Raw genomic sequence first — 26,412 nt, 5'->3', positions numbered from 1 at the left:
GCGATTTTACTAGACGTTTTCAAATGAACATCAGGGTCACCAGTTTTGGGGTATCTCGGATATATCAATCAATACGCGGAGACGTCTGATTAGATTGATCGTCAATTTAATACTAATTGCTATTCTATGTACAAAGCCTGATCGGCACTAGAGTATATGCCAACGAATGAGTGAGATACAATATCGAGTGTGTGTGATCGGATGATACCGTAGGTACAATCAGATGATCGAGTGCGTGATTGGTGTGTGGGTACGATTAGGTGATAACGTATGGAATTAGACTTTGTCTTGATTAGGGTAAGTTATGTGTTGTCGCCACAAATATGAACTTCTAGCGGGTTTGATTATTGAAGCAGCAGAACAAACCCAAATGAAATGCAATCCTGGCATGACAATGAATAGTCGGCCTCCTAATCCCTGGTGGGACAAAGAGTGCTCGGATGCATATGAAGTTAAACAAGTTACCTACAAAGAAATTATGGAACGGAAAGGGAGTACACGCACGAACTTTGAAAATTATTCGATTTTGCAAAACAAGTTTGACAGTCTACGTCGTGCCAAAAAGTCTACTTATTGGAGACGCTTCGTTGATGGCTTGTCAAGAGAAACATCAACGAGTACTCTTTGGAACAGTCAGAAGAATGAGGAATCGAAACGTGACCAATGAAAGCGAAGATTTTTCAAATCGCTGGATTTTACATTTTGCCAAGAAAGTTTGTCCAGATTCTGCTCCTACGCAGAAAATCATTCGCGATGCTCCCACAAGTAACAACGCCGTTGACAATGATGGAATTTTCGATTGCACTCCTCTCATGCAACAATAATGCTCCGGGTCCAGACAGAATTAAATTCAACTTGGTGAAGAATCTTAGCCTGACCTAGCAAAAAGACGCTTGTTGAATTTATTCAATAAGCTTCTTGAGCAGAACAATGTCCCACGCAACTGGAGACAAGTAAGAATTATCGCCATTCCAAAACCGGGAAAACCAGCCTCCAACCATAACTCGTATCGACCGATTGCAATGCTATTCTGCATCAGGAAATTGTTGGAAAAAAATATTCTACGACGCTCGACAATTGGGTTGAGGCGAATGGCTCGCTATCAGATACCCAGTTCGGTTTTCGGAGGAGAAAGGGAACGAATGATTGTCTGGCGCTACCTTCGTCAGATATCCAATTAGCTTACGCGAAAAAGAACAAATGGCGTCTGTGTTCTTAGACATAAAAGGAGCATTCGACTCTGTTTCCATTGATGTTCTCTCAGAGAAACTACATCAATGTGGTCTTTGACCAATATTAAATAATTATTTATACAACTTATTGTCAGAAAAGCACATACATTTTTCATATGACGATTTGGCAACATTCAGAGTAAGTTACATGGGCCTCCCACAAGGTTCTTGTTTAAGTCCCCTTCTCTACAATTTTTACGTGGATGACATTGATAATTGTATTGTCAGCCCATGCACTCTAAGGCAACTTGCAAATGATGGCGTGATTTCTGTTACAGGACCAAAAGCCATAAATTTACAACAACCATTGCAAGATAGTTTGGATACTTTATCCAGTTGGGCTTTGAAGCTAGGTATCAATTTATCTACGGAGAAAACCGAGTTGGTTGTTTTTTCAAGGAAACGTGATCCAGCTCAGCTTCAGTTTCAGTTGGTTGGTAGAACGATAGCCCAAGTCATGATCTTTAAACATTTCGGAATTTGGTTCGATTCTAAAGGTACATGGGGAGGCCTCATTAGGTATCTGATAAAGAAGTGCATACAAAGGATAAATTTCCTCCGAACAATAACCGGATCTTGGTGGGGTGCTCATCCAAGTGACGTGATAAGATTGTATCAAACAACGATACTTTCAGTAATGGAATATGGGTGCTTCTGTTTCCGTTCAGCTGCAAATACTCACATTATTAAATTGGAACGAATACAGTATCGTTGTTTACGAATCGCCTTAGGTTCCATGCAATCGACACATACGATGAGTCTTGACGTAGTAGCGGGAGTTCTTCCCTTAAAAGATCGATTCTGGAATCTCTCCTCTCGTTTACTTATACTATGTGAGGTTATGAACCCACTGGTAATTGAAAATTTAGAAAGAATTGTCGAGCTTCAATCCCAAACCAGATTCATGACAGTGTACTTCAATCACATGTCACAAGAAATAACGCCTCCTAGTTATGTTATGACATGTGCTAATATACTAGATACTCTCGATTCCACTTTATTTTTCGACACGTCCATGAAAGAGGAAATTCGTGGAATCCCGGATCACCTGCGCTCTCTGGAGATCCCTAAAATATTCATAAGTAAATACCAACACATCGACTGTCATAAAATGTTCTATACTGATGGGTCACGAATCAATGAGGCCACTGGCTTCGGTATTTTCAACAATAACACCTCGATCTCTTTCAAGCTTGCAGAAAATGCCTCTGTTTACACAGCCGAACTAGCAGCAGTTCACTATAGTCTGGAAAGCATTGATACTTTACTCCCGAGCCATTATTTCATCCTCACAGATAGCCTCAGCACTATTAAGGTTGGACAGAGAATGGGCAAAAATCTAAAACGAAAAAAGCAGTTTTTTCCACACCGTGCGGTAGATCTTCATAAAAATCAATCAGCTTATGTAGAATGTTGTTACAGTACTGCTGGAAAAAACTGCTTTTTTCGTTTTCGATTTTAGTGCTTTCTCTGTTCAACCTTAAGGCACTAAGCTCATTAAAGCTTGATAATCACGCTCCGTTTTTTTTTTGAAGAAGATACTAGAATACTTGAATTAATTAACAAATAAATCTTATCAATTCACCTTAGTGTGGATTCCCGCTCATTGCTCCATACCGGGTAATGAGAGAGCGGATAATTTAGCCAAAATAGGGGCACTGGACGGTAACATCTATGAAAGACATATTGCCTTCAATGAATTTTACAGCGCTTCTCGTCAGAGGACGCTTACTAGTTGGTAAAAATCATGGGACAATGGAGATCTGGGACGGTGGTTGCACTCAATTATCCCTAAAGTATCAACGAAGGCATGGTTCAAAGGGTTGGATGTAAGTCGAAACTTCATTCGTGTGATGTCTAGACTCATGTCTAACCATTATACGTTGAATGCGCATCTCCGCCGTATTGGGATCGCAGAAGATAATCACTGTGCTTGCGGAGAGGGTTACGAAGACATTGAACATGTTGTTTGGTCTTGCACTGAATATCGTGAAGCCAGATCCCAATTAATAGACTCCTTACGAGCCAGAAGAAAACCACCCTATGTTCCTGTTCGTGATATCCTCGCTTTACGAGATCTTACTTACGTGGGCCATATTTATCATTTCCTGAAAACAATAATATATATTAGACCTCTCCACATATTGAAAAAGTTTTGAAATATACATCGGTCAGCTCAAATTTTTGTTCTAGGTGTGAATTTAAAAACTTTCGCCAAAAATGGCTTAATTTGGACATGATTTAGAGGTGTCTCCAATCAAAAATCGTGTTTTTGCTATGTTTCCATAGGAAGATCACTTACACTCTGATTTAATAGGCCCTACATGCCCATATATCGTCAAGGATTGTTTCTTAGACATATCTTAACATGTTTTAATAGGTGAACATAGCTCTAATCGCAATATAAAATTTGTTATCTAGATTTTTATATACAAAAGAATTCCAAAACCAAGAAAAAATAGTACTAATTTTTCTTGGTTTTGATATACTTTTCTATATGAAAATCCAGTTAACAAATTTTCTATTGCGTTTAGAGCTATGTTCACCTGTTAGAACATGTTAAGATATGTCTAAGGAACAATCTTTGACGATATGTGGCCATGTAGAGCCTATTAAATCAGAGTGTAAGTGGTCTTCCTGTGGAAACATAGCAAAAACACGATTTTTGATTGGAGACACCTCTAAATCATGTCCAAATTAAGCCATTTTTGGCGAAAGTTCTTAAATTCACACCTAGAACAAAAATTTGAGCTGACCGATGCATATTTGAAAACTTTTTCAAAATGTGGAGAGGTCTAATATATATACACGGTGTTCCTAAAACCGTTATTAACAAAAAAATGACCATAAATTTGTCATACGGCATTCGAAAGATACAGTATCCAAGCATCTTATCAGTGAATTTCAAAATGATACATCGAGAGAATTTGCAATTTGAAGTTTTTTGACACGTTTCATAAGGCTGCCAGCAAACACCCACGGGTTTGGTCCTATCTCTACAAATAAAATTTTTTTTGTCTGCTTATTTAGTACATGTCATTCGAAAGATATAGTAATCAAGTATATCTCCTGCAAGTTTGAAAATATTTCATTGACGGAATCGAAATTTATAACGGTTTGGATGTGGTATGCGGTCGTAGATGGGTTTTCTACCAGACTTCAAGCGTGAATCCATGTTTGTCCATTGACTATTTAGATCGTTTATACGTGTCGCGGTTTTTAAAGGAAAACCTTACCATTTAATTACATAAATATAATGTACAATTACATAAATATAATGTACAAAAATATGAAAATAGGGTTGTCTAACGAACGTTAAATATAATGTGAAAACTAAAAAAAATGAATAAAAGTTGGAATGTTTACTTCAAAAGGCCATATCTCAATGGTTTGTTGACCGATTCTAATTATTTTTTTCATTATTGAACAGGTAAACGTTTCATTGTTAATTTACATTAAGAAGAATATAAAACAGAGTCATCTACATCAATAAATAGGCGATATAGTTGATCTCAACTATATGTATTATCATTATTTAGTAAATATTTTTGTTTTAATAATAGCTGCCTATCCATTTTTATATACTAGTTGATTGCAATTGCTGTATAAACATCTGAATGTCAAATTCTCATGATAAGTTCAATGCGACAATAAAACTGACAATAGTTAGAGATATGAGCAGATGAACTTGTACTAATAACATCCCCTTTGACCAGTTTTTTAATCTGTCAAACCAACCAGCGATTATAAAAAAAATTCCAACAAAAACCGTATCATAACATAAATTGATCTGTATCAGCAAATACCTTCATATTTTTTAAATTTATGGTTTTATTTTTCCATCATTTGTAGTTTGTGTTCGTTGCATTCAACTAATGTATAGGTCATCGTTTTGAATACAAAGATATTCACTAAATAGTGATAATACATATAATTGAGAATAATTCTGTTGTCTATTGTTTGAAGTAGGCAACTCTATTTTATATTCTTCTTAATGAAAATTAACGATGAAACATCTACTTGTTCAATTATGAAAAAATAATTAGAATCGATCAACAAACCATTGTAATATGGCCTTTTGAAGTAAACATTCCAACTTTTATTCATTTTTTTAGTTTTCACATTATATTTAACGTTTGGTAGACAACCCTATTTGCATATTTTTTCAGTGTACCATATAAATAACACCTTTTGTACATTATATTTATGTAATTAAATGGTCAGGTTTTCCTTTAAAAACCGCGGCACGTATAAACGATCTAAATAGTCAATGAACAAACATGGATTCACGCTTGAAGTCTGGTAGAAAACCCATCTACGACCGCATACCACATCCAAACCGTTATAAATTTCGATTCCGTCAATGAAATATTTTCAAACTTGCAGGAGATATACTTGATTACTATATCTTTTGAATGACATGTACTAAATAAGTAGACAAAAAAAATTTTGTTTGTAGAGATAGGACCAAACCCGTGGGTGTTTGCTGGCAGCCTTATGAAACGTGTCATAAAACTTCAAATTGCAATTTCTCTTGAATCCCTCGATGGATCATTTTGAAATTCACTGAGAAGATGCTTGGATACTGTATCTTTCGAATGCCGTATGTCAAATTTATGGTCATTTTTTGTCAATAACGGTTTTAGGAACACCGTGTATAATTATCCCCACTATGTTCCTAGTTTTTTTTCTCTTGCTACCCACAAATAATTTAGATATCTTCGCAGTTAGTTAAGTTAGATCAAACAATATAAATAAAGGAAAGAAAATAAACAAAGACTACAGAAAAACTATCAATAGGTTTACATTGAAATTCAAGAAAATAGAATAGTAATATAAATATTTAAAATGATGATTATTCTTAGTGATAGCATTAGAAAATGAATTTTTATTATAACGTGATAGTCTTAAGAACTTTTGTAACATGTTACAAAACATGTTGAAACCCCGGCGTAAAAAAGCTTTTGCAAATGCCGTGTTAAATGAACGTTTTATGAAAAAAGGGATAAGCCGGTAGGTCCACCTTTCTTTGTTCCTATTGTCCCATTCCTGCAGCCACTTCGATATCATATCTCACTATCTTACTCGCGTTTCTGATGTTTCTCCGATTGTACCACTCGATATTCTCTCCCAGGGTGATGCAGATAGGGATCATCATGGCGATAACGCATACTGCCTCCGACGATATCGTTATGTACGCGATCGTGACCCGAACGGCCAGCAGTCGGAATGTCCTGTACAGCTTTTCGCGGTTCCGCTTGGTTTTCAGCAATGCACCCCAGGTCGGAACCCCACAGTTTTGATGACGAAAGACTAACTAGCAGATGTCTCATGCTGCTTTTTGGACAGCCGACGTTTGGTATGATAATCTCATTCGTTGCGACCTTTCGCAAGCGTAGTCGACATGGTTGTTGAAGCTCATCCGGTTATCAGTTTTCCGAGTTTTCTGAGTGTATTTTTTATACCATTTTTTTTTGTTAACGACCTATTGAGTCAATTTGTCAACTGTTGTTACGGCATTTAATTAGCAAGGGACTGGAAGGTGGAGTATATTTTTCAATATTAAGAGCCATAGTACTCAAGGGAGAGCAAGAAGTTGAAGGCGAAAGTTTAGAAAAGCATGGAAAGGGTCATATGAGCAAGCTTAGAGTTTATCGGCGACTTAACCCTTTGTCTGTTACCGCAGGAGTCAGGATCTTGTGGCAATGTGAATGCGAATCACCTGAGTCTACGGCATGTCCGGACAAGCGTAAAAAACTTGTTGCTTCATGCTGTCGAAACGAGTTTTCTGAATCTAACTCAGAGCCTCGCTTGATCCATCTAATATCCAGATCCTCTGCGTACTTGAGCCATTTAGCCTCGAACTACACTCGGATGTTACCCAGCGGTAAGTTACCACTAGTATTTCTTTCTGGTTTCTGTGAGCCGTTTGCCTCCTGTTTTCGTGAGCTATTTAGCATTCGTATCAGTTATCCATTTACCTCCTGATACAATGAATCATTGAGCTCCGGTTTCCGTGAACCATTTAGTTCCCAGCTTTGTTGCGATCAATTTGGATACACTCACCTAATGATAGGTGGCAAACTCACCTTAATCCGACTGAGAGTTTCCCTGCAGCGCAATTTCTCCCGAAACTGATACCCGTTCCCTTGAGTCATTTAGCCCCAGGCTGTGAATCTACCCTACTCTGACTGAGAGCTATTCTATAATATTCTCAGAAGATAACTTTTGAAAATTTTTTTTTTTAAATATTAGGCACATTTTTATCGAACACATTCAATTTTTCAAATTTCAATGATATATTCAACCCCCCCTCCCCTCCCTTGGTTACGTCACTGCCCTGATTGTGTACTGATGACGTTTAGTAATTTCGTCCAGAAAAAACTTCATGTCGAAATACGGAGCAGTGGAATCTGTTACGGAGGACATTGAAAAATATTTTCCCTGACTTATCATATGCTGTATATGAGGGGAAAATGTGGCTGACTAAACCAATCTCTTCATATTCATTTAGAATTCAGAAGAGCGGAATGTATTATCTATAAACGAATAACGCTGCGCATATCCGGGCTGATTCTTCCATCCCAGGATTACGGAATGTTATGCTCCGAAGTCGCTAAAAACAATCTGCCATAAGATCCAAAAAACAACCTCCGATATCTGTTGCTAAAACAGTCTCAAGCTACCAACCAGTAACTGATGTATTTTGTTCATCGAAACCTACTGCCAGTACGTACCTTAAGTTATACTGATAACGCTTTAAATAAGCATTGTTTTGTTTTAAGTGTTTACAGTATGTGTAAGTTACTACCTTTTAAAAAATATAATCTAAAATAATGACGTGTTGAATCTGCAATTTAGCCTTAAGTCTATCTTAATCTACTTTCCCCTGACGAACAATCTTCGTATATCTGATCGTTTAAACAGGGGGAAGTGGGCCAATTCGGACCTCCAGCTGTTTCTCAGCTATGGTAATATTATGAAAAGCGTATAAAAATGTTATATAACTCTGTTCTATTTTGCGGTTCTCAGTTTTCGTGTGTGTCCGTTAGGGGCAACTGTTATTTCGGAGCGCTTTTTGAAAAATGTGTAAGCCGAAAAACAAGTTTTTTGTTGGCAACAACAATTAATTAAATCAAGTGCATTATCGTGATTTTGGATTTGCCGGATAATATCTTTTATTTAATATCTTGTTTTGAGCGAGACTATCAACTATTTTCGTTTAATCAGTGTTTGAATAATAGAATATAGGTTGGTTCAATTCGGACCTTTTGCCATATATACGATCTGATACGCGATCGTGAAAAACCGTTTGAGAGGAAAGTGTGCGCAGTCGGTCAAACTTTCAAGAAAACATAAGTTTTCGCAAATCGGTTGACAGATTTCGACGTTATAGCTCATAACCTATTTTTAGGTAATCTGGCCCAGCTCTTACTTTTTATTGTATTTTATTGTATATTTACTTCATTACACAATTCGAAATTTAAGGAAAATCAAAAGAGAATAACTTAGGCCAAAAAAGGAATTCATTTTTTTCGAAAAGTAATTGGTGGTCCGAATTGGAACAGGGTTGGGGTAATTCGGACCTTTCATGTACTTTTACGCAGAACCGTTTATAAACAATACGGTAAATAATAGAAAAAAGTCACCTTAGAAAAAAATGTGCAGAATTGATCAAGCTTTCAGAAAAAAAAGTATTTATTTGTGAACCTGTTGACACGTTCCAGTTCTATTGCTCATAAACCCTTACTAGGTCCGAATTGGTTCAGTTCCCCTACAGATTAAAAATTCCCGATAATATATTATTCAATATTACTCGCCAGAAGAAAGTTTTCAATTATCCTACACCATTCACTATCAATACAGTTTCTAAAACTTTCAATTGCCATCTATGAAACACGCATGGTAACACAACCTACTACATCTTTCATTCTAGCTTAGTTTCTATTTCCATCATTAAACTCCTACTTGAACGGAATCAATCTTCATTCAATCAGTTTTCAAAACGAAAAACTAAAAACGTATGCTGATTTTTATCTTCAATACCTCGTTATAACTTTTCCTGACTTGATAGGAAAAATAAAGAACGACTTCGAAAACGGGGAAAATCAAACGTACCGGAAGTATCTCCTCCGAAGCTTGTGTTCCGGAGGATACAAAGGAATTGAAGCGGTCCTCTTTATGTAAATGCTCCAGGGATGAACTTAGCCCTGACTGGGCACCATTTACTTCTCCCATTAATCGGTGCGGTCTCAAATCCACCCTGATGAAACTAGTACCCGACGATGGAACAAAACTTTCTCTATAACGTTAATTTACATAACTTTCAACAGATTACGTGCTTAGTTTACGAAAATCTAGGTTAAAAACTTAATTGCTCTGCCTCGTTCGTTCGGTGCGCTTCTGGGGGTTCCTTGCTGTGTACCTTAAGTTTTTTGGTGTGCTTCTCACTTGGCGCTCATTTTGCACTCATTCGCCCCGGATGGAAAGATTCACATGCGGGAAAGTTACGCAAGGGCCTTTGCTATCTTGCTTCAAGAGAAACAGCTACCACCAGGTAGGTAGAAATGAATGTACTTAGCCGGTCTATTTAGCATTCCTTTTGGCAAAGTTCAGGATACTTATCTGTCTGAAAAGTAGAAAAAAGTGAAACTTTTCAATTTCTCGCCAAACTGGTAAGCTTTCCGCGCACAGATATTTTTACGTTTTCAATTTAGGTTACATCTGCAGTCACCAGTCTCTGATTTACGATGGGATGACGTATTATATGCGGTTGTGTATATTTGTCGAGTGTCTAGGCGTCCGGGTTGATTTAAACTCTGATTGATTTTTTTCCTAGTTTCAGTAAAAAATCTGTTTTGTCCTTCTACTTGGGGCATTGTGCCTTTTCATTTATGAACACTAGGATGTCATAGCTGGTTACTTCCGATATAATATAGGAATATTTATGATTTTTTATACTTTGTACAAGGATCAAAATCAATATTTGAATTTTGGAAACAATGCACAAAAGAGAAACTATTTTGACGATCAATAATCAAGCTCTACTATGACAGAACAGTAAATAAATGCGCTTGTATCATACACCAGTCTTTATATTATATTATAGCCTAACCCAGAAAGGATTCTTTGTGTCCGTTTGATCGTAGTACCTCCCCGGGAATTATTTTGCACACTAAAAATCGACTGTGATGTTTGTGAAATCTGATGGTCATCGGAACGTGTGAAGGCTTAGTTTTTCATCGACAAATTCAGGCAACCGTTTTTGTAGGTTTTTCGAGATTTCCAAAATATCTCGCACCTTATCAGCTCCAGCTTATATACAAGTTTTATATTTGAACAAACACTACAGCCCATATTTCTGGACTCAAAAGTACAATCCAAATGAAGCTCAATTTATCTTTCATTTGAAAAAGTTTGTGACAACGGCTTAGCCATCTTCGACCAAACGAGGTAACTTTCATTATTGATAGGGGGCATTGCATTTTTTTAAATTCTCAAAACTTCCTTTGAACGAAACAGATCGTTTTGTTTTCACAGTAGGATTCTGTGTGTCCCTCTCAGTCAGCCAGCCTTTGTTCGTTTTATAAGATATAAGATTTTATGGTCACCGCAACATATTTATTTCATGGACTTGTTGACTTTTCTCGGTGAAAATGATTGTTCGTTTTGTTTGCCGCCGTTTTGCTGATATCGGTAGTAAATTCAGTACATTGTCCTCACTGGAAATTATTTTTTGTCTTTTTCCGTTCTTTCTTTTTGCCTTGTATTATTTCCTTGAATAAAAACTGACGGCCCCGGTGGTTGAGTGGTGAGCATGACCGTCACCTAACCTAGTTGGTCTGGGTTCAGTTCCAGCCGAGGTCGTTGAGATTTTTCTGAGGTAAAAAATCCTCTGGTCACGTCTTCCTTCGAACGGGAGGTAAAGTCGTTGGTCCATGAGTTGATGGGTCGATATCTAGTCCAGATAGAGTGGAGTCACCTCTCTGATGAAGAATTGCACTCCTATATTTACTAACAAATATCCTCTTCCCGTGATACTTGTGGATAGGGTTCGTCGCGGTGCGGATGTGGGCGGTAAATGGATAGTCCGCACCGCAACCGCAAAGAAATATTAAAACCGCACCGCTTACCGCAACCGCATTGCATTTACCGCACCGCACCGCGCGGTAATGCGGTAAATGCGGTAAAAATCATGTATTTTAAAAATTGTGCTGAAAAATTATTCATTTGTTTTGTATAGCCATATAGTAAAATGTTATTCTTATTTACACGAAAATTAGCTTTGACGGACTCCTCAGAATAGAACACTTATGGAAATATTCAACTTTGTAAGTTATATTAAGAGCGGTAAGGGTTGTGGTGTGAAAAAAGAACACTTTTTCTCGATATTTTTAAACTTTGCGTGAAGCGAACTGATCAAAACTTTTGTACATTATAGTGTATCATTTCAATAACATTCTGTAATTTTTCCATGCAAAAAGATCGACAAACGACTCGGTGACGAAGCTTTTTGTATAACGTCTCTGGAAAAACATGATTTTCGGTGTTACCTGCCATGCAAAAACTACTTAACCGATTTCTTTTAAACTTTGTATACAGATTCTATGTAAAAATAATTAACCCCTATGTTAAAGTTTCGAGATAAATTTTCAATTAAGGCAAAAACTGTCCAAACTATGCAAAATTTAGCATCTGGGCTAACCTTGACACTTGTCTCAATATGAAGGGAGACCTTGAGGGAGGCTTTGAGAAACACAAAAAAATCGCAATTCCCAACATTAACTTCGAAAGCTTTACTTTCAAAAAGTTACAAAATACTCCTAACTGAAAAATAATATTTGTTTATTTGGTAGAAAATATTCCCAGTTGGACGAACAATGGACGCTAGCGAAAAAAAATTCCTCCAAATTCGTTTTGGTTTGATGTCGTTGGTTTGATGATGATAATGACATTCTTTGGATTGTTTTTAAGTCTTAGTATTATTATTTCATCTTTAAGTTCTGCAAATTAATCAAAATTCACAGTTGAGAAAATGTCATCGGAAACGATTCATTATTCCACGATTGCCAAGAGGAATAAGGAGAAATGATTCATTTTGTAATTGGATTTGACAGTAAAATTCAATTGTTTTTCAATGATTGAAGGTTGCGTTTTATGTATTTGAAAAGGTTCGTTTGTAAATTTTTCTTTGAGGTATAAAATAAATAGTTTTCAAAATAAGTCGTAAAAATAATAGTGCCAAATTATATTGGACACAGCTTATAGATTTTATTTCTTAGTAACAGTATGTTTTATCACATTAGAATGACCAAAATGTAAAAAATCAAGTAGCGATAGGTCGAATACAGATTATATTCGGATTTCTTTTCAAATCATTGTCCAGTCAATGGAAATTAGAGCAATTTAATGTTTATCATATTTCTCCATTGTAGGTTAATAAATAAAACTCGAACGTTCTGACAAAGAGATGTTCCTAATAATGACATTGCTAAGCATTCGTTTAGAAAATAAATCTTCTCTAATGGTAAAAGTCATAGTTTTAATTCACTTTTTAATGCAGAGTTTATCAATTATTTTTTGAAGCGCGGTTGCGGTAATACCGCGCGGTAAGGGCTCATTTCCCGCACCACATCCGTGGGAAATAGTGTCTCACCGCACCGCAGTTTTTGCGGTGCGGGTGCGGTAAATACCGCGCGGTTGCGGTAATTACCGCAACCGCGACGAACCCTACTTGTGGAGTGCTCGAGCTCAAGCTGTACAACTTCCTTGAATAAAAAATACATTCCTGTTTACACAACGCTCTGCACGAAGCTTAAATGACCGAGGGCGAAATACCACCTGATATCAACATAGAACAATGTTTGGTAGAACAACTTTAGGCAAAAAATTCAGCATTTCTGAAACTTCGGAATATAAAAGCTTTCCCCTTTCATTTGAAACTAACATCAAAATAATCCGTCGGGGGTCCAGAGCAACTTTTTTTAAGTTTTCCTCGTAACAATATAAATTTTACTACTGGAACCAGTTCATATTTATGCCTCTAGATGGTGCTTTAGATATTCAAACAAGGGAGAATTTTATAGAAAATCTAATTGTCTACAACTTTGTTGACAACAAAAAATTGATCTGAAATTACCCGGAAAAGTTGCTTGAAATGTCTCATCCTTTAGCTGAAAATTATGACGGATTCTGATGTCTTCGAAATAAGAAAACAGACCCAGTGTTGGCCAAACTAGTACGATATAAATGCTCTTTTCCAAGATGCTAGGCGATTTTTCATGCAGGAAAATCTTTTCGAATTATCTTTTTCTTATTCTTCATTTCTTCGCTTGATTTCGAGGACAACTGAAGTATTCTTGAATGAATCTGCTCCTCCATCATTTCTTATCTTGGCCTTTGGCTTAAATTCTAACATTTTAATTTCAACAAACTCCATCAGACAATTCATGGTATTAAAATATGTGACGGAATTGATCACAACTTCGTCATCGATAATTCTAATTAACCTTCTAAAAATTCGGATGTTTAACAGAGACAAAAAACTATTTGTGCTTTTTGTTTAAGTTTTTAATCTTTCCAGATAGATTCGAAGAAACTTCTGTTCGTCGGACGGTATTGCTTGGCTGCAAGGGTTTGCTTACATTTATATTTTAGAAAGGACCATAGTCGCATAATATAGGTTGTGGTCGTTTAAGCCAACTATTATAATTCCCTTCAAAAAGAAATGTTGGGACAAACAGCTTCTAATCCCAAAAACTCAACGTAGGGGTTAGGTATGTTTAATATAAAATTTGTATGCAAAGTTTGAAAGAAATCGGTTAAGCAGTTTTTGAATGGTATGTAACACCGCAAATCATGTTGCTTCCAGACATGTTCTACAAAAAGCTTCGTCACCGAGTCGTTTGTTGATATTTTTGCAAGGAAAACTTGCAGCATGTTTTTGAAATGATATACTAGAATGTACAAAAGTTTTGACCAATTCGCTTCACGCAAAGTTCAAAAAAATTCGCAATAAAACTGTGTTTTTCCATGCTGAAACCTTTACCGGGGGGCACCTTAAACATAACCAACCATGGAATCGTAGTTTCGACAAATGAGAAAGGCACAATTCCACCACTAGGTGGATTAACACAGGTTTTTCAATTTAATAATACCGTGGCTGTTTCGAAAGCTTTTCCCAAGCGATTTGTGGTATTTAGGCCATTTGGGCATAAAGAATCCTACACATTTTGCGAACATTACCTTTCATAACTCACCAGCTGCTCAAGACGACTAAAGTAAATCTCAGACCGCCGATTACTGGTTGTGATGGTTCAAGTTTTCGATTTGGCCCTTTCCCTTTTACAAAATTTTAGAAATCGAATATTGATTTCTTTTCTTATATTATGGTTGTCATGCCACGAATAATAAAAATGTAATATATACAATTGAAAGTTTACAATGGATATGAACATCGATGAAATCCTAGTATTCGTGATTGAGAAAGGCACAGTTACACCGCTAGGTGGATTAAAACAGGTTTTTACTAACGACTCCAGTCTTATGATGAGTCAATGATTTTGATAGATTAAAATACATTCCCGAATTATATTGCACGCTCTTCAAAAAAACTACATTTTTAATGTCACAGTGGTCGTGTTCTGTACGTAACCCTGTAAATTCTTTCAGTGTAATAGTTATTCCTTTTCATTTCAGATTTGCCAAAGTTTGGAGAGCCTATCCAGAATCTGACGGTGGCTCTTGGGAGAGAAGCAATTTTGATCTGCGTGATTGATAACTTACAAACGTACAAGGTGAGAAATAGCGGGACGGATATGACAATTTATTGAGTGCTAAAACGATATCACGCAGGTCGCTTGGCTGAGGGTGGACACGCAGACGATCTTGACGATACAGACTCATGTGATAACCAAGAATCACCGAATGACGATAACACACGTCGAAGGAAGAAAATGGGTGCTGCGAATAAAGGACGTCAAGGAGTCGGACAAGGGTTGGTACATGTGCCAGGTTAATACCGATCCAATGCGGAATCAGATTGGCTTCCTCAATGTTGTCGGTAAGTGTTTCATGTTTCATCAATCAGTTATTTCATAGATAGCCCATTCATCTTTTATACAATTGGTACTGATCTCGTTCGCTTGCAGTTCCGCCCAACATTCTGGATTATCCAACAAGCACTGATATGGTGGTTCGGGAGGGCAGCAACGTGACACTGAAGTGTGCAGCGTCTGGCTCTCCTCAGCCAACTATTATGTGGCGTAGGGAGGGCAACGAACCAATCAGTTCGGGAGGTAATTATTAAAAGTTATATTCAAACCTTTTCAGTCATGCTATTCTACATAAGAGATTTTTTTTGTTTTTATAGCTTCCAGTTTAAACACTTCAGTGTTTTCTATCGCTCGTGTTAATCGATTGAACATGGGCGCCTATTTGTGTATAGCTTCCAACGGAATACCGCCATCAGTCAGTAAGCGTGTGATGCTGATAGTGCACTGTAAGAATATCGGTTGTTTGCAGTGAGATAATTTGGATAATGATGGAATTTTTGTTATTATCATTCACAGTTCCTCCCATGATTTGGATACAGGACCAGCTGGTGGGTGCTGCGCTCGGCCAACGTTTGACCTTAGAGTGCAACTCAGAAGCTTTCCCCAGATCAATCAACTATTGGATGAAAAACGACACAATCATAACTCAAGGTAAGTAAGTCTAGTTCAATTTTCTATATCAACAAGGGAATCATACATAATCATCAGCCATGCGTCAGTGGAAAAGTCAGGCAGGCTTCATGGCGCAATTTCAATGAAGCAGTGAATCGTATCCCTCTTCCGGCTTTCCTACTGAGTCCAGTATCTGACCGTTTCGTTCCATCCTTGCACTCTTGAACCTCGAACACAACATCCATCATTAATATTTTCCTGCTCGTTGCTTTCCCGAGACTGGTTCTGCTCTTTCCTTATCTACTGACTAAATGACTGACTGACTGACTAGGGAAAAAAGAAACGCTAGAATTATTCTCTGTTGCTGGTGTATAACACAACTAGGACAGCCAAACAGCAAATTGGCGACTAAGCGTAACGAAACAAAGTCAAACGGATGAAAATAATAAGCATGAAAAAAGAATCTGATAACGAGAAAAATTGTGACAAAATCATCATCTTGTTATTCAATCAAGAATGAAGTACAACAGAGAGGAAGACGCATTCGGGTGACAGGCCTTACTGTGTATTTTTACCCAATGTTTTTCCCGTATTTTGGGTAGCTTGCAGAAATAATTTTGTCGTCCATTCAATCTTCCACTGACAGGGTTATAACGAGGTCGAAGCGGCATTGGATTCATTATATGTAGTTTCTTTCTCATCCAGAATAAAGAAGTGGTTTGTTGACATTCCAAAAAAAAAAAAACTAAGTAGGTTGACATATTACCGCGTTCCTGGACAGGACAAAGGACATCTAGCTTCACCTTTTGTTGACCATTCGAAATGAACTTTTTCAGGAGGAAGGCTGTATCAGGAACCAGATTTCAACGGTTTGGTTTGATAATGAAAAGGTTTATGATCTATGATTGATAGTGGGCAGGGCATATTAGAATGATGGTGGGTCATTAAATGGTTTATGCTACACAAACGTGAACTTTAGAAGCGTTTTTCTGAACTGCTTTTTCTAAATACGCTGCCACGACATATCAAAAATTAGCAACAGACTGCCTCCTTTTTAGGGTTTATTCAGTACATCCAGAGAGTTACATTCACAGTAATTATTCTCAGCGTCATTAGGTGATCTGACTGTGTTATTAGAACGTCGTTGATTGAACCCTACGACTGTCAGCCTGAATCAAATTACTGCCATAACTTTCATAGTTTAACGCGGTACTGTAACATGGGATAATGTAGGACTTGTTTTCCATTGTTACAATTGTACATTTTCGGCATGTTTGCCTGTTATGTTACTTTAGTTTCGAAGATTTACTTAACGTGTTATATATGAATTATTATTATGAAGGTTCAATAAAAAGGGAAAAGTTTGGATTTGTGTAAAGGTAGGATGTAACCACAATTTTATTCAATACTTGTTGTATATGTAGCGTAGTATAATGCCATAATGCCCAATCTGCAAAATCATCGTGAGAATATGAAAAAGTATCAATAATTGTCGAAGTTTTAGCAATTTTCGCAAAACGCGTTTTCTCGTCAATATAGGAGCCCCTCTAAAAAAAATTGCAAGAAAAGTTGTGTAAGGTTTGGAACGCTTATATCCCCTGACGTACTGCATGTAATTAATAAATTTCATCGCAATTTTGTTGAAAATATGTTCAGCAATATAGTATCATATTTGTATGACATGCATTAATAACGCAAAAATAGTGTTTTTAAAAATCTTTCGAAAAATACTCATAAAAGGTGAAAGTTTCCAGCTCATCTCAGCCAAAGCCTTCAATATGATGCTCCAGCCGTCCAAATGTTGAACAGATTTTGTTCGAAGCTGCTTCACTTCGACGATGGAAGTAAACTGATTTTGTTCGATGGCCAGCCACTTTGGCTTCGAATGTAAACTGAACCAAGTACAAAACTGGGTGTCGAATGCGAGTGTGGCATCATTCTTTTATTTCACTTCGTGCTGGTTTCCAATTTCCTGTCGGCCAGATCCATCGTTTGCTGAGAAAGGGTCACTACGCCGAGCGTGTCGATTCCGGAGCACCCATCTACCAGGCAGCAATGATAGAATATCTTACCGCCAATGTATATCATCTGCTGCTGACCATTCTAAATGACGAAGAGCTGAATAAATTGCTCTCCGGCGTGACCATTGTCCTGGATGGAGTGTTGCCTAGGTAATATCCAAGTCACTCTGTTGCCGAAGTAGGCCTTCGCAACCTAAATCGATTTCCTGACCGTAATGGGTAATGCTTGTGACATAACTGAAGTGTCATGACTACACTTCGGACTGTTATTTTAAATAATTATATACACGTTTGAATGAGAAATTTTCAAATTATATCAGTTCAATCAGCATTTCACGCGAATTCAGAGAGGCCAAAGATTTGAGCAGTGTATAACTTTTGCATAGGTGTGAACGGATAAACGTATTCATCGCTGTTTTCAAGCAAACCAGCACTTTCAGAAAAATGTAAGATAAAAATATAGTTTTTGCCAGGGCCGGCTAGAGCGACGGGGTGTTTCCTCCGGGCCCGGAGTTCTATCGGGGGGCCGGATTTTTAACACAAACTAAAATGTTGACAAACAGGGCCGCCGAGAGGGGGGGGACCGGGGTGTTTCCCCCCGGGCCCGGATTTTTGGAGGGGTCCCGGATTTTTAATAGAAACTAAAATTTTGACAAATACTTTTTCGACAAAAAATTATTTGAGAATGCAATTAAAAATTCAATATCTTGTGTATGAGGTAACTAGAATAGCGAAAATTCTAAACTACTGCATATTTTATATCAACTATGTTTATACCAACCTAATTCTCGTATCGAAACAAGATCAGACTCGACCGGGCATAGCGGAATTTGTACATTGAATGTCATGTACGCAGCTCACCTGGGTTCGAATCCCAACCCCGCACACAGGAATAGAGATTTGTTATAGGAAAATTCTTAACCTGAATGAAGAAGCGAATGACCTTAAGGTTAAAAGGTCTATAATCGAAACAAAAATATGATCAGACTTGTAAGGGTTAAACAATTAAATGGTTTGATTAGAAGTCATGAGGTTGTCTTCAAATTTCGCCAATCTGAGATCGATTTTTTTGATTTATTAAATTTCCAATCTTCGAAAGCGTAGTATCAAAAGTAATTAGTATCAAAAGTAATTATTGAAAGAAAAAAACCCTGCTTAGGGTTGCCACGCCGGTTTTCGGAGGCGAATTCCTTCGTTCAGGTAAATCCGAATTCGCCCGGAAGAATCCATTGGATTATTTTGCAATTTTGCGTGCAGGCCCTAATTGTTAAGGAGGGCCCCTCTTGGCGTTGACAAATATTTTAAAAGAGCCATATGGGTATACTTTACCCCATTGAACTTTTGCTTCAATGGAGTAGTTTTCCTCACAAAGATTCTCGAAAGAAACTGAAGTGTGATTTCACACCCCGTGTTTGTTTATTGAGGAACAGAGCAAAGCTCGGGTTATCCTTCACAGCGAGAGTGGATGGTGCTTTTGGATTCTTTGTGAATATCCGAGAAAGCCAATCACTACATCCAACTAAATCAAAAAAAAATATAAACAAATGCAAAAACATACAACTAAATGTGAACAGCACAGAAAGGTGGAGTGCTTTACCAAAACATTACACTCTACGGTGAATGTGAAGAAAATAAGATAATTTTCCTCCTAGTGCTACGAGCTACATAAGAAATAAAACAGTGCATATTTATTTGTTTTTACGCGTTTCATACAATAAAAAGCAATAGAAGCGCTCCAAAATTCTGTCGAGTGATCACTTTAATTCGAAATTCTAATTGATTTCAACGCATACCCATGTGTCTCTTGAAGTCTATCCCCTGCTCAGTAAAGTTCCGCTGGTCAAAGTACCACTAGAGGCGGTAACCCTACCTCTATTTGAGAGCTCAATTGGTCAAATGAGTCATCGAAAACTCTTGATATACCAAAATAATTCGAAATTAATCCAAAAATTTAAATTTAAAATTTAATATATTTGGTTTGCCATTCATTGATACACAATCTATAAAAAATCATATTCAGATACGAGATGATACCGAAACATTTTTGTAAAAGGGTCATACTCAAATGACGTAGCTTTTTTCGACTACTAATTCCCCCTAGCAAAGAGGCCAGGGATGGAAAAAATAAATACGTTTTGCAATTCTTTCAAATACGGCCTTTTATCAACATTTTCATTATAACAGCAAATTGCGTACACAAAAAGCCCCTTTCGTGACGAGTACAGTGTTAATAGTTTTGTTTTGAATTTTATATGTCATGGAGCATGAATAGAAGATCTCTCAGTTCACAATCCTGCAGCTGCCATTGATTCTAAGAAGCATACGTTCAACTAAATTGCTAAATTGTGTTTGATTGATTTCGAATAGATAATTTAACTCTGTTATCAAATTAAATCTACTAGTTAGCAGGATTACTGTAGCAAGTTAAATCCGCATACAAAATCTTTTCGTTTCGGAGGAGTGAGCGTGAGATTTTGAACGTCGCTTCCTGAACGTAACGATTTTATTTTTATTTTTGAACTATTTTCTAGAAAATATTCTCGTAAAATATTTTAAGGAGTGCTAACACACCAACACAAATAAAAGAATAATTCATGTTTTTGTAGGGTTATGAATGTTTTCGAAACCAGCATAGCGTAAAATCCAACCACAACCCTTATTTGAAATTTGATCCATATTACTGATTTTTTTCATTTTTTTATTCCTACATTTACATTTTTATTTTGTTAAAATTTCATTGATCTATTTTTTCAAGTTGTGGATTGTATTTGTATTTCTACAATTGTAAGATTCTGCCTGTTTTATCTATTTGCATACTTTTATTTTATCCATCTTTTAACGTTCCTTACTTTTGCTATCACTATCACTTACTTTAATTTAAAGTTTTTTCTCTGTTATTTAACTTTATTCGCAATTTTTCGAGAAAATTCTGTATTCTTTATTTTTTTCTTATTGTTTCATATTGTAATACCTTGCTTTTTATTTGTTTCGTTTGTCATTTCATCTAATTTTTAGAATTTGTGTATTTACTATATTTATTCTTGCCATATCCTTTTTCTATTTCCTATTTTTTCATATTTTTTGCATTTCCAAAAGCAATTTTACTTATTCGAATTCATTCCAATTTGTCTTATTGTTTAATTTTTTGCCTTTTTCTTCTATTTTCCTTCTCATTTTATAGTTTTTAGCTTTCCGTTTATCGCAGTTTTATTTTTTCCCATTGTTCATTTAATATAATTTTATTTATTTTTATACCTTTTTCTTAAGATTTAATTCGTTATTGTTATTTCTTCATGTTTTCCATTTAACCTACTTGGAAAGTACTTCTTCTATTGACCATCTTCCTATACGTTAACATTGGATTTTTCTTTATTTTCCTAAAAAACCATTTGATTTATTTTCTTATCACTATGCGCACTTTTTCTTAATTTTACATTTAGTTCGTTGTTTGAATTTATTTCAAATTTCATTTCTAGTGATTTTCTATTCTTTAAAAAATATCCATTTTATTAATTTTTTTCGTGTTAATATCTTCATTTTTGTGTTTCTATAGTATACCACGTTTTTGTTCAATACTTCCAATTTCCTTTACTTTTTCGTCTTTTTATCATTTCAATTTTCCAGTTTTTCAAAATTTTCTAGTTCGACCATTTTTTTTTAAATTTCTCTATAGTTATTTTATTCTTGTCTTTTATTTATAGGGGGACCCGGGGTTATTAAGACAGTGGGGGTAATTCGGACCCTCTCGATTTCTCAGAAAATAGCAAGACTATCAGACTATCGTATATATTCGTGGAACCGCTGTCCTGAAACATTAATTTTGACAGTTGAAGTTGATTCTTTGTTCGTTGTAGAAAGGAGATGCAACGTGTTTCGTTGTTTTGTCATTCTCAAAACAAAAATCATTATATTGGAAAATCCGCGATTAAAGCTACAAATAAAAGTGAAAAAATAAAAGATAAGTGTTTTGGAAAGCTTGAGGCCCCTATTTTAAGGAATAATTTTTGTTTGAGTGAAAACACAGATATTTTCAATTGGAAAATCCGCGATTAAAGCTACAAATAAAAGTGAAAAAATAAAAGATAAGTGTTTTGGAAAGCTTGAGGCCCCTATTTTAAGGAATAATTTTTGTTTGAGTGAAAACACAGATATTTTCGAGACGCTCACCACTTTTGTGCGATATGAACGTACGGGGCTATTCGGACCCCCTATTCCGTCAACCACCGTTCAGCGGCTTGCGGCTGCGCATACCATTGCACACGCCACAGCAAAGAAAATACATGGGCTGCCAATCGACAGTTGTGACATACCAGATTAGGTTTTTGTAAAGCATTTTTTTTGCTTCTTAAGGAGTGTCTCTTGTATCTAATTCACAGGTAAAATTAATTCCATTGTAAAAAAAATAAAGAAAAATGATGGTCTGAATTGCCCCGTAGGGAGGTCCGAATTACCCCTACATTGTAAAAGGATGAAAAAACGTAGAGGTTTGCAAATCGTCGACTAGCGCTGCCATTGAGTGGTGAAAATGAACCTTTTATGGCACCAAAATGTAGCTGAGGTTTCAAACTAACAATTAGAACTTTTGACCGGTAACTTTTTTCACATCTATTCACCTAAAAGGGCGATTTGCTTAAGTAGGTTCCCCTACTCCTCTAGTTTTATGCATTCTTAGCGTTTTATTTATTTTTTCTATCGCTTTAAATATGTTTTGTTTTTAATGTTAAATAAATTGTATTATTTTCGATTTATCGAGTTTTTCAGTTTTATGCATTTTTAATGTTTTCTATATTATTATTCTTTTTAGTAGTTTTTATTCATTTTCATTGATTCTAAAAAAAATTTCCTACATTCTTATCGATTTTTTTTACTATTTTCACCATTTGTTCAATAATGTTCGACTTTTTTAATCTTCGCCATTTGTTTTTCTAGTTTCCTGCTTTCCTTTATCAATTTTTTATAGTTTGTTTTGGTTTTTCTCGATTAAACATTTTTTTAACAATTTGCATTAATCTATTTATTTGGTTGATTTTATTGTTTTTAGCTCTTTTGTACATTCTTTTAATATTTAGTTTTCCTTGTTTATTACCTTTGATTGATCGCCGCTTAGATATTTTTAATCTTCGAGATTACTACATCTTTAATCTTGCCATTTCCTTACTTTTATAAAAACTATTAACAAAAATGACGCTTTTCAAAGTCACCAAAACAGTCGAAGAGATATTAAAAACTCCCAAAGTATAAAAAAACTCTACGTTTTTTTCTTTCATTGGCACTACAAACAACTAGAGCAAAAAAATGGTACATAAATATAAAATTTCAGTGTACTATACATAATATCAGTGAACTCCAATGGATTTCAAATATTGTCTTTTTTGTACTTAGGCAATACACATTGGTGGGGGCCCGTACGTTGGACCCCCCGGGCCCGTATGTTCTCTCTGCGGCCCTGTTGACAAATAATTTTTCAACAAAAAACTATTTGTGAATTCAATTATAAAATCAATATCTTGTGTATGAGGTAACTAGAATCAGTGATGCAAATTTTCATTTTCAAATGCCAACTTTTAGTTCAATCCAGCCCAACCATGATTCAAATTCAGAGCCTCCCTTAATAATTCATTTTCAAGTTGGTAGGATTTTCATGACTGATCTACCCGTCTTCAATTCAAATTGATGCCTTTTCATTCACCATCCAAAGTTGTTATCTGCTCTGTAGAGGCCAGTTTAGGTTAAATGTTGACATGTTTTTGCGTTTTCAAGCTTACATGAACAGTAAGAAGTATGTTCAGAGTAGTTTTGCTTGAAAAAACTAGTCAATACCCAGTAGAGAGATATTCACAAGTCAATGAAATTGAAAATAAATGGAAAATGATTTGATGCTGTTTGAATGAATGATGCAAAAGATAAACTGCGAATGGAATATAGCAGGGCATGATTTGAGATTTGTTCCTCCTTCAAGTTCAAAACAACCTGTTGAAAATTTGTGGCTCTGCCTAGAACAGCGAAAATTATAAACTACTGCATCACCCAATCAGAAGATCAGGCCCGGGCGGGCATAGCGCATGGATTGCCATGTACGCAGCTCGCCTGGGTTCGATTCCCAACCGCGCACACTGGAATAGAGAATTTGTTAATGAAAACTTTCTAACCTGAATGAAGAAGCGAATGACCCTAAGGTTAAACTTTCTATACTCGAAAAAAACAAGATCAGATTTCTTAGGGCAATAAAATGATTTGATTAGAAGTCATGAGGTTGTCTTCAAAATTTGCCAGTATGGAATCGATTTTTTCGATTTATTGAATTTCCAGTCTTGGCAACTGCTGGATTATTTTCGAAAGTAATTAACAGAAAGAACAAGAAATTTTCTCAACCTTCTGTTTAGGATTGCCACACCTGTTTGTGGAGGCGAATTCTGAGTCTTCGTTCAGGTAATTCGGATTTCGCCCGGAAGAATAAAGTGGATTATATTGCAATTTTGCGTTGCCCTTTTCTTGACTAGGAACTCTCAGCATCATTTTATAAGTACACAGTCATCACAAACATCATCATCGGGCTGGAGGCCCTAATTGATAAGAAGGCCCCCCTCAGTGTTGGTCAATATATTTCAAAAGTGTTCACCACCGTTTGGGTTAAGGTTTACTTTACCCCATATGACCTTCATTTCAATGGACCAACGCATTATATGGTACTTACAAAGAATTTCGAAAGACACTGAAGTGTGATTTCACGCCCCGTATTTGTGTACTGTAGGGCAGAGCAAAGCTAGCTCGCGTTATCCTTCACAGCGAGAGTGGCTGGTGATTTTTTGTGGATATTCGAGAAAGTGATGTACTACACCCAACCAAATCAACAAAACTGTTCACAAATGCGAAAAAATACACCTAAATGTGAACGGCACAATAGTGTACTCTACCAAAACAATGTACTCTACAATGAATGTGAGGAAAATATGACATTTTATTTTCTTTTTCTTACATATATTTTTTGCATTTTTACTTATTTTAAATTTATTTCCAATTGTCTTTTTGCACCATTTTTTACCTTTCTCTAATTTGTTCCATATTTTCTGGTTTTTAGCTTTCCGTTTTTCGTAGTTTTATTTTTTCCCATGGCTAATTTAATATAATTTTCTTTATTTTTTACATATTTTACTTAAACTATTATTTTGTTTATTATTGTTATACTTCATTTTTCACCATTTAACCTATTTTGAAAGTACTTTTTCTGTTGGTCATTTTCCGATGCGAGCTTTTTTTCGGCTTACATTTAGTCCATTGTTTGAGTTTATTTCAAATTTCATTTCTAATGTTTTTTTTAATTCTTTAAATAATTTAATCCATTTTTTATTTTTTTCTTATTTTATCCATTTTGTGACTTTTTTTAGTATACCATGTTGGTTTTTCTACTATTTTTTGGTTTTACGTTTTTGTTTTGTTTTTTTTTTTCGATTATACATTTTTTGACAATTGACTTTGATTTGTTTGGTTGATTTTCATATTTTTAATTTTTCTGTACATTCTTTTAATATTCAGTTTTCCCAAAGTTTGTTTTACTTCTTTTTTTTATTTCCGTTTACATAATGGTTTTAATTTTTGTAATCACTACATTTTTAATCTTTCCATTTCTTTACTTTTACTGATACTATTGATAAAACTAGCTCTTTTCGAAGTCACCAAAACTTTCGAAGGAAATACTCCAAAGTATTAACAGGCCTACGTTTTTTCGTCATTGGCACTACAAACAACTAGAGCAAAAAACTGGTATACAACTATAAAATTTCAGTGTAATATTCATAATATCAGTGAAGTTCAATGGTTTTCGAACTTTTTTAAACAAGCCACAACGATTTTATCTTTTCAGCAAAGTTGTTTACAGTGGCGTGTCCAGAAATTTTGCTTGGGAGATTTTGGTTCATTCGTTGTTTTTTTCGAACTTGTAATGTATGTAAATTTGATACCATTACATTCTACAAACAAGAAAAAGCAATAAAGAATAGCTTCCACACCAAGACCAAGATAACACAATTTCAAAACAGTCAACTTCGAAGGTTGACCGTCATATAGTGATTATTTCCTAGTCTTACGAGCTCCTATCTCATGCCTCTTTGTACGTAATTTTAGCTATTTTATATAAGCGCTATAATCCTACCGCAGATCTGTATCAATCATGTGGGGTAATGGACAACAAAGAAAAACACCACACGACGGTCCCCCAACAAGACAGGGGCTTGCTGTAGGTCCAACAAACCGTTCAGAAAACACCAAGCTACGAACAGTCAAGAAGAAAATGCGGATCGGAAGAATTGGTAAAGATTCGCGCGACGAAAAAAGACTACGCTTGACAACTTGGAACTAGGGTTCGTCGCGGTGCGGATGTGGGCGGTAAATGGATAGTCCGCACCGCTACCGCAAAATATAATAAAACCGCACCGCTTACCGCAACCGCATTGCATTTACCGCACCGCGCGGTAATGCGGTAAATGCGGTAAAAAT

At 36.0% G+C, this 26,412-nt stretch overlaps 1 protein-coding gene across 2 annotated transcripts in view; it reads left to right on the top strand.

The window, feature by feature from the left end:
* Window positions 1-26,412, top strand: part of LOC131682698 (lachesin-like) — a 110,399-nt gene that overhangs the window by 58,452 nt on the left and 25,535 nt on the right. For both annotated transcript variants that reach the window (XM_058964384.1, XM_058964383.1), the window contains 5 exons: window positions 14,931-15,028; window positions 15,087-15,294; window positions 15,383-15,529; window positions 15,604-15,732; window positions 15,803-15,937. In XM_058964384.1, the coding sequence (XP_058820367.1) occupies window positions 14,931-15,028; window positions 15,087-15,294; window positions 15,383-15,529; window positions 15,604-15,732; window positions 15,803-15,937 (717 nt within the window). The remainder of the gene's footprint in view (window positions 1-14,930; window positions 15,029-15,086; window positions 15,295-15,382; window positions 15,530-15,603; window positions 15,733-15,802; window positions 15,938-26,412) is intronic.

This window comes from Topomyia yanbarensis, chromosome 2 (genome assembly GCF_030247195.1).
Source record: "Topomyia yanbarensis strain Yona2022 chromosome 2, ASM3024719v1, whole genome shotgun sequence".
NCBI classification, from domain to species: domain Eukaryota; kingdom Metazoa; phylum Arthropoda; class Insecta; order Diptera; family Culicidae; genus Topomyia; species Topomyia yanbarensis.
The sequence above is the reverse complement of the archived record's forward strand: the minus strand, read 5'-3'. Positions and strand labels throughout refer to the sequence as shown.